The sequence below is a fragment of the Vombatus ursinus genome, unplaced genomic scaffold, assembly GCF_900497805.2.
Source record: "Vombatus ursinus unplaced genomic scaffold, bare-nosed wombat genome assembly UNPS02014792.1, whole genome shotgun sequence".
Classification (NCBI taxonomy): Eukaryota; Metazoa; Chordata; class Mammalia; order Diprotodontia; family Vombatidae; genus Vombatus; species Vombatus ursinus.
In genome coordinates, this window is record NW_020954570.1 from 1,177,519 (window position 1) to 1,187,006 (window position 9,488).

At 35.2% G+C, this 9,488-nt stretch overlaps 1 protein-coding gene across 11 annotated transcripts in view; it reads left to right on the forward strand.

The window, feature by feature from the left end:
* PPIP5K2 (diphosphoinositol pentakisphosphate kinase 2) overlaps positions 1 to 9,488 on the forward strand; it is a 113,451-nt gene that overhangs the window by 17,842 nt on the left and 86,121 nt on the right. For all 11 annotated transcript variants that reach the window (XM_027869170.1, XM_027869161.1, XM_027869164.1 and 8 more), the window contains exon 2: positions 7,528 to 7,924. In XM_027869170.1, coding sequence (XP_027724971.1) covers positions 7,775 to 7,924 — 150 coding nt within the window. In that variant the 5' untranslated portion in view covers positions 7,528 to 7,774. The remainder of the gene's footprint in view (positions 1 to 7,527; positions 7,925 to 9,488) is intronic.

Sequence of the window (9,488 nt, forward strand, 5' to 3'; positions counted from 1 at the left end):
TTAAACATTCAAACATAGAATTAAAAGAATTTTATAGCTAGAAGTAAACTTAGAGATTATCAGTTCAAGCATAAGGCCTTTGCTGTTATGTAGCTGGTGTTTATGTAACATTCTTTTTAAAATTTTTATTTATTTTTTTAACATTCTTTTTTTAAAAATTATAGTTTTTACCCATTGAGAAGACAGATGGTATGATATCAGTTATACATGTGAAGTCATGCAAAACATGTTTATATAACACTTTAAGGTTTGCAAAAGACTATATTCATATCATTTGATCCTCACAACAACCGTGTTAGACAAGTGCTAATATTATCCCTATTTTTACAGATAGGAAACTCAGGGTCAGAGAAGTGACTTGCCTAGAATCTCATAGCTACTAAGGATCTGAAGTGGAATTAAGTTTAAGTTTTCCTGATGCCAAGCTTAACACTAGCTGCTATGCTCTGCTGCCTTCTTTTCAAAATAGGAAAAAATCAAGGGAGTCTGGGAATATCTCAGCTTTATCATAGAGTTTATTGGCTTAGAGCCAGATGAGATTTTAGAATCTATTGCCATTACTTCACAGACAAGGAAACCAGGCCCAGGGGATTCAAGCAGCTTGCTCAAAGTCAGACAGTAAATTTTAGAGTCAGAATTTGAGCCCGGATTTTTGGACTCTGAATCTAACCCATTTTCTACTGAACTGAACTACCTTCTCTTACTTGGTTACACCAGAGTGAAGGGTAGAGTAAATTCCTTACGCAAGGAACAGCCAGGAGAGTGACCATCCAAATTATGCTGATTGTATTTTGGCTTGTAAATTGCTCTTCTTATAGCAGAAATTATGCCTAGGAATAATTGGAGGCCACCCATATGGTATGATAAAGGTGATGCTAAAAAGGCCTTCTGTCTAAAAATATCTCCCTAACCCATGTGGGAGCCCCACTATAAAGTCATTATTAGATTGGATAGTAAACCAATTGTGTTGTCTCAAGATAACCCAAATCAGAATGAATGTTTGTTGTATTTTGATGGGGCTGCTGGTACCTTTTTTAGAATATTGGCAGCTAAATACTTTTATTTGTTAGTGGAAAAACTTTGGCCTTAGCAAGACAATATATGAGATAAATTTTTGAAATGCATAGGGAAAGGATAGAGTCATTATTTCCGTGAAAAAAGGATTCAGAATTTTAGAAGACTAATTTATAAGCAAACTTCTGGAACACAACCTGTGAATAAGTTCAGAATTGCATATTATGTATCTACAATGATATGTTTCTGTATACTCTCTGAAATATTTCACTATATCAGTTATCTATTTCAGACTATAGTTTTTTAGAGGGAATGGACCTGGTATTGTGTCAGCTTCCTTCACCGAGTAAAACATCAAGTACAGAATAAAATATTTGAGGGCAGTGATGAGTTTAGACAAACATTGGCTTTCCCTTTCATATAACAATAAGTCAGAAGAAAATCTAGTTGCAGGGAGTTAGCCATATTTCTCTGTAGGCTGAAGTAAATGACTATTTAAACAAAGATGGTTTATTTGTTCAGGAGATAATGTGAAAGAAACTTTGTAATCATAACTGAAAAGGATGGGAGTGAAAAGAAAACTGCATATATTATAAGAAAGATATCCTAGAGAGTAGTTACAATGTATAAAGAAAAAAAAAGTTGTGACACCCAGATGTTCATAGGAGATAGAATCCAAAGAAGCTAGTAGTAAAATCCATGACTTTAAATGTCAGTACACAAAGGCACCACCCTATAAATAGCCATAAGCTACTGGTCAGGTCCTAGTGCAAAGAGGCTAATTTGACTTCATAGCTGTTATTCAGAGTTGATAGGGTTAGCCCCATGACTGTAATTTGGCTCTGGATAGATATACTTAATTCAGAAGACACAGGATAGGTTAAAAGGGGGCGGTATTTTATATTAAAGCATGATTATGAGAGCCAGTTCAAGAACCTGTGAGAAAGTATTGTGAAAAGCATTTGGATGAAGATCAATGAAAGTAGAAATAGTGGATTGTTGTGATAGGGGCATTTGGCAAACTGTCTGAATCCCCCCCTCCCCAAAAAAAAGGTGGGGGGAATAGATTAGTTCTAGAGACAAAGTCTGGCATGGAAGTTGGATATTGCAAAGATGGGAGACTTCAGTTATCCAGATTATACTGGAGCACTCTCTTTCCCAAAAAGCAGCCAATAATTTCTTGCTTTGCCTTGCCTTAAGGATATTTCCATTATTCCGAAGATGAATGAACAAACATAGGGAAATTCTGTTCTGCATCTGTTTTCTTGCTAATAAGGGAGAACTGATTGCTGGGGTTGAAATTTGGGAGCCTTGGGGGAAACAGTGCACACTAAACGTTGAGTTTGTGATAGAAAAAATGAACACCAGGAAAAGCGATTTGTATCCTATATTCTGGGAGAGCAGACTCAGAAGAAGGGCAGTGATATTGAAGAAGAAAAAGCAGAGTTGCTTCTGTGGGTGCCCAGGGAACTTGTCTTCCAATTTATATTTTTAAACTCTGTAAAGAAGACGAAAGCACGATAAAGTAAAAAGAGAATGAATATACAAACAAGTTACAGTACTGTAAAAGTACTTTCAGGAATGCTAAAGCTCAAAATGAGTTCAGACTGTAAAGGAAAGCCAAGCACTAGAAAAACTGGTTTTAAAGCTATATTGAAGAAAAGAGAAGGAACAAAGAAAGGATAGGAAAACTGCTAGGGTGGGATGAGATGATCTTAACTGATATAATTTAATTCTTAGTCTACTTTTGTTTTCTCTTCCAAAGTGAATGACCTTTGGACTAGAGATCAGAGAATAAAAGTCATTAATAAAGTTAATATCCTTGGGTACTGAAAAAACTGGTAGATATGATTGTTGAACCACTATTAATAATTTTTTTAAATTATTGACTTCATCATCAGCTAACACAATTTCAGTATACAGAGAACAAAAAAAGAGGGTTGTGTATAAAACCAGGCACTTCTGTTATGTGATTTGTTTTAAGTGTGTATTTAATATAATACAGTAGTAAGAAAATCTCCCTTTTTTGTATCTCCTGAACTGCCAACACTGTGTTTGGAAAATCATAGATATAGATCATGAAAGGACCCTAGACTATATAATCCAACCTTTTTTTTTTGAGGAATCCAAGGTCCAAGGATATTAGGTGACTTGTGCAAGATCATATAGTAAATGTCGGAGGAGGAATGTGAACCTGGATCCTCTAACTCTAGGACCAGTTTGCTTTTTGCTGTACTATGATGCCTCCTATTAATGTGCCTTTCTCTCTAGCACCATCTTTTTTCATCTTTGCGAGTCAGATGAGTATGAGATGGAACCTTATAGTTGTTTAATTTGAAATTCTCTTACTACTAGTGATTCAGTATATTCTTTCATGTAGTTGATGACAACTTGCATTTGTGCATTTAAAAGTGACTTTTCATATCCCCTGACTACTTTTATTTGGGCAATGACTCTTATACTTACATATTTATATCACATGCATCTTGGATGCCAAACCTTTATCAAAGTAAATTGCTATGGAGATTTTTTTCCCCAAGTTAATGGCCTCCTAATTCTAACTTCATTTTTTTTTTAGAGTTCATTGATAATTTGCCTTACTTTTTTTAAAGTCATTGATGTGTTTTGTTTTTATAATATAAACATTTACAGATTACCCTCGCTCTGTAAGAGATCTTTCTTAACGAAGTAGAACAAATTGGGCAAAACTAAAAAATATAGTGACCTCATCTGAAAGTGAATGGGACATTCTATAGCTGTAGCAACCCCTTCAACCTCTCCATTTAAAAAATAATAATAATAAAGCCTATTATTTCTCCCTCCCTTACCTCACCCCACTGGAAAAGAAAAGAAAAACAAATTCCTTTTAATGCATAGTAAAGCGAAGGGCAGCTAGGTGGTGCAGTGTATAGAGTGCTGGACTGGAGTTCAAATCTGGCCTCAAACTAGCTGTGGAACCCTGGGCGATGGGTGAGTCACTCAATCCCATTTGCCTCAGTTTTCTCATCTGTCAAATGAGCTGGAGAAAGAAATGACAAACCACTCCAGTATCTGCCAAGAAAATCCCAAATGGGGTCACAAAGAGCAGGACATGACTGAAAAATGAAGAAAGAAAGAGAAAAAGGAGTTCTAACCCTTACAGAACTCACATACCAATGGAAATTCAACATATATACATATAAGCATGCACAAAATAAATACAAGGTAATGAGGTGGGGGAGAGTGCTAACAGTTGGTGAGAGAGAGGATGGCATTTCAGATGAGCTTTGAGGGAATCTAGGAAACCTAAGAGGCAGTGGTAAGTAGTATATGCTATAGGGAATGGTCAGCAGTGCAAGGGCATGGAAATGTGAGATACATTGTTGTGTGAGATGAACAACAATAAGATCAATTTAATTGGAGCAGAGAATGTGTGAAGGGGAGAAATGAATAATAAACCTGTAAAGGTAGATTGGAGTCAAGCTGAGAAGGGCTTTAAAATGGTGTGACTAAAAGTTTAACAACTGACTCAGGGAAAATGTACACATGAACCACTTCTAAGTTTAATTTGCTTTGTTAACATTTGCCTTACTTTTTGAAAACTGCCCATTTATGTTCTTTGACCACTTATCTATTTGGGAATAGCCCAAACTTTTTAAAAATCTAGGTTTGTGTCCATTTGGGCTTTCTTGAGGTATATGGTGTGAAATTCTTGTATAACTTTAATTTCTGTCCTACTGCTTTTTGTCATTTCCAACAGATTTTATAAGTGTTTTTCAAATGCTTGCCCCAATAACTAGAATTATTAGATTTTTCAGGTGTTCATTTGCTTTTGGATTTTTTTATACCTAACCTGTTTCATTGATCAATTATTTTTAAATCTTTTTTAAACCATTGTCAAATGGTTTTGATGATTATTGCTTTTTAATGATTATTGCACATTTAAATAGTTTAAGACCTGGTACTACTTTCCCACTTTTTTCATTTCATTTTTACTTGACATTCCTGATCTTTTGTTACCACAAATGAAGTGGGGCTGGTTAAGTTGTTTTTGGTTTTGGTCTACAAAGCAACCTATTGCATCTGGAAATGCCATTTTTAGTATTTTGGCACAGATCACCCCTAAGCAATTAATCTTTCAAATATCTCTCCAGGTCTTTCTTTGATTCTGTAAAGAGTGCTTTGTTGTGTTCAAATAACATATGCCTATGTGATGTTGTACTATGATCAACTGTGAATGGCTTAGCTATTCTCAACAATACAGTGATTAAAGACAATTTCAAAGGACTTGTGATGAAAAATGCTATCCACCTCCAGAGAAAGAACTGATGGAGTCTGAATGTGGAGCAAAGCATACTATTTTTCACTTTGGGGGGGGGGGTGTTGTCTGTATTTTTTTTCACAGAATGACTAATATGGAAATGTTTCCCATGATTGAATATGTATAGCCTATATCAAATTGCTTACCATCTTATGGCAAGGGAAGGGAAGGGAAGGAATTTGAAACTCAAAATTAAAAAAAAAAAATGTCAAAAACTGTTTTTATGTATAATTGGGGAAAAAATAAAGTATTTTTCCAAAAAAGATATGTCTGTGTCTTGGCAGATGGTTTGAGGAGATGTCTTCTTTTCCTTCCATTTCTGTGTTCCTGTACATTTCTGATATGCCCCAATTTTGATTAGTGAGACCCTCCTACTTTTTTCTTGTTTTTTCCCCTAGTTTGTATTCCTTTTCCCCCCCTCTTCTTTTTCTTTACTCTCTTAAAACAAAACTGCATTAAACCATAGCCGGGCCCCAAGTTTGTCTCTTTGTTTTTTGAGCCTTCAAAACAATGGAACACTGAATAAGCAAAGATCTCTTGTACCTTTTTAGAATGTAAGTATTGATAACCCTTTACCTATTTTAAATTGCTACTAATTTATCTTCCTATATTTCTCTTTTCTGCTATGTTTTCATTTCATAGGTTCTATAAAAATTCCATTTTTTCAGGAGGAATGCTGGAAAGTAATCTATTAAATCTATTATTTATATGTGTATATGTACATATTTATGTATGATGTGCACATACATGCATATGTGTATGTGTGTGTATGAACACGGGAGTCATGAATTCAGAGCCTGGGTTCATGACTCCCAAGTTCATTATTCTTTCCATTGTACCATACTACTTTTATATATTTCTTTTTAATATGTAGTGGTCATTAAGACATTAAGGCAATTTTTACTAGTATTATTAACCTACAGATGAAGGAATTTGGAGCAAGAATATTGGGGTGTTGGAAGCATCTTAAAGTGTAAGATCACTAACTTTCTTTGAGAACATAGATTGAAAGACCTGGGAAAGTAATGATAACCTACACAGTCTAACATCAAATTTAATGAAGTGGTGCAAATTAACTATTTGGAGGTCATTCAACAATGTAGTATGGTAGAAAGAATGATTGTTTTTGGAGTCAGAACATAGGTTTGAATCCCAGCTCTGCCACTGATAACCTTTGTGACCTTGGTCAAGTCTTTTTATCTTTTTTGGCCTCAATCCTTATGTGAAGTGAAAAAGGTTGAACTAAATGACCTCTAAGTTCCCCTTTATCTCTTATGTTAGGAATGGTATTCTAACCCCTGCCCTCATGTGAGTTGGACTAGTTTGAAATTATCCTCTAGACTTAATTGGTACAGGGTACTGAAGGCTCTGGCTTTTGATATCACTTCCTAGCTGCTTGAGTATAAAATAGCCATGAAAAGCTCCAGGCATTCTCCAGTGCTTGACTAGTAAATTATGATGGGCAACTCAGACACGGGAGCTGAATCCTGCTGAATCATATCAGGGTGACTATCTTTCTCCTGCCTCTGGCTAAGTAAATCTCCTTTTCTTTACTGTTTGAATGGCAAAATACAAGTAGTTAATTAAATATATGTCATCAAAAAGACTAAAAGAAAAAGTTTCCTGTCATTTGGGGATTGGATACCTTAATTATGATATATGAAAAATGGAAGGTTATAGTAAAAAACAATGAATAGGAAGAATTCAAGGAGACTGCAAAACTTATAGGGGGAAAGAGAAGGAAACAAACATTTACCTGGCTAAGTGCTTTTACAGATATTTCATTTAATCCTCACAGCAACCCTATGAAGTAGGTGCTGTTATTATCCTCATTTTGTAGTTAGAGAAACTGAGGCAGGGAAGTTAAGCAATTTGCTCAGGGTCACACAACTAGGAAGTGTCTAAGGTCAGATTTAATTCAGGTCTTTCTGACTCCAGACCCAGCATTCTCTCCACTGTATCACCTAGCTGCCTCTAGGCAGCTCCTGTTAAGGAATTAGAGTTTTTAGTAGTTAGCCTACCAAAGGTAAAACTCATTTTATTAGTAGAGAAAATGTTTATTTCTAATTTTTATAAAAGTAAAGGAATTATAAACTTTACAATGAACTTATTTCACAAATGTTACATGTATCTGGTCTAACATAAATATCACTGTCATAGCTTTTCCAGAAACTAAATATTATAAATCTTTTATTTCTATTCTTGTTTCTTAGGTAAAAGAACGTCCTTTCAACTCAGGGAAACCTTGATGATTTTGTGTTTTTGAAATTGAGTCAACAGTGAAGACGAGATATCTGGGAACAAAAGAGCAACTTGGCTGCTGACTTTCTTATCAGAATTTCAAGTGATTGTGTAAGCAGAAACAAGCTGCAAAGAATCATTGTGTCACCCAGCTATTGGGAGAATGCACTATCCTAACTTAACTACTGTTCACATGTAGATCATTTAGTTTTTCTGACCATGTCTATCCCTGAAATAGTAAATAACATCCCTAGATTCTTTGTTGGGACTGAAGAAGGAGAAACAGATGAGCTAGGAGATCCTGCTAAGCCTGGAGATTTTCAGCACTTCTATGGACATGCAGATGAGGAAGAAGAGGAAGATGATTCTGTAAGTTTTTATAGATTTTGGGGGAAGAAAGAAAGAAAAACCTGACATAGAATCAAATTTTTCCTGGAAGGTTATCAATATTTTCCATTTTGCCCTGCTGTTCTGAGCTCTTTACTACTCTCCAGTTAAGGATTACAGCCAGATAACTAGCTTAAACTCAACATTTGTCTTTTGTATCCTTCCAGGTTGAGGGAAATGACTTAGTATTTTGTTTTTAAAATAAAGCTGTTGTTTTTCCCAGTAAAAGTAAATCACCTATAATAGCTAATGAGTCACTTGATAACCTGTTGTAGTCACTAGAATTGGAAAGCCAGATTTGCTTGTATTTGTAATGGAGGGAGGGTCAAGAAATTCCAAGAAAATTGAGTGCAGTTGTCTGACTTTTCAATTGGTATGTTTGCGTATATTAAACTTTTATTTAATAAGCACCTACCATGTATGTGCAAGGTACTATGCTAGGTATTAGGAATAAAAAAGCAACAGAGAAATAGTCTGTGCCTTCAAGGAGCTTCCCCCATTCTACAAAAACAGGTAGATAGATAAATCAATATAAAATATATACGCAGTAATGGGATGAGACTCACTAACAATAGGGGAAATCGTTGAATGACTTTATGGTGGTGCTTAAGTTGAGCTTTAAAGGAAAAGATGAGGAAGGAGGAGGGTGGGGGTTGGGGAGGAAGAGTGTCTGGTGTGAAGTGTAGACAACAAACAGCCTGTGCTAAGGTATAGTGTTGAGAGAGATGGAATGTTTCATATGCAGAGCAGTTAATAAATACTCTGGATCAATCTTTAGTTTTCCACTTTCAGAATAAAATACTTAAAGCATTTGCTTTAAATACTCAAACTAGCTGTATTAAGTAATCTTTCATAAATTGCATATCCACAGCCTGTTAAGCTTTCTATTATTTGGCATAGTGATGCCAATTATATCATTTTTTTATTTTCATATTTTTAATACAGCTTTACCACTAAAGGATATACATAAATAGGACTGCAAAAACAAAACAAAAAATCTAATTTTGAGACAGCATTTTTAAAGAAAAATATATAAAATGTAATAATTACCATAGAGGATTCCTTCCCTGCTATAACATCTCTTTTCACTGGGCATAGTATTAAATGGTGATCTTGGAAAGTTGCTTTAGTTATCAAAACCACCATTGACCATAGAGTGACAAGTCAAATTGTTAAGATTTGCCTATAGTAAATAATAGGCAAGTAGGTGGTAAAGTGAATAGAGTGCCAGGCCTGGAGTCAGGAAGACTTAACCTTCCTGAGTTCAAATCTGGTGTCAGACACTTACTAGCTATGCACTTAACCCTGTTTGCATGTTTCCTCATCTGTAAAGTGATCTAGAGAATGAAATGGCAAACCACTTCAGTATTTCTGCTAAGACTCCCAAAAAAAGAATCATGAAGAGTTGGACGTGACTGAAATGACTAAACAACAAGAAGAACAAATTATTACTTACTGTTATTGTTGTTTTGTCGAGTATTTCACTTTCAGAGCACTGACGTGTGTGTGTGTGTGTGTGTGTGTGTGTGTGTGTGTGTGTGTGTGT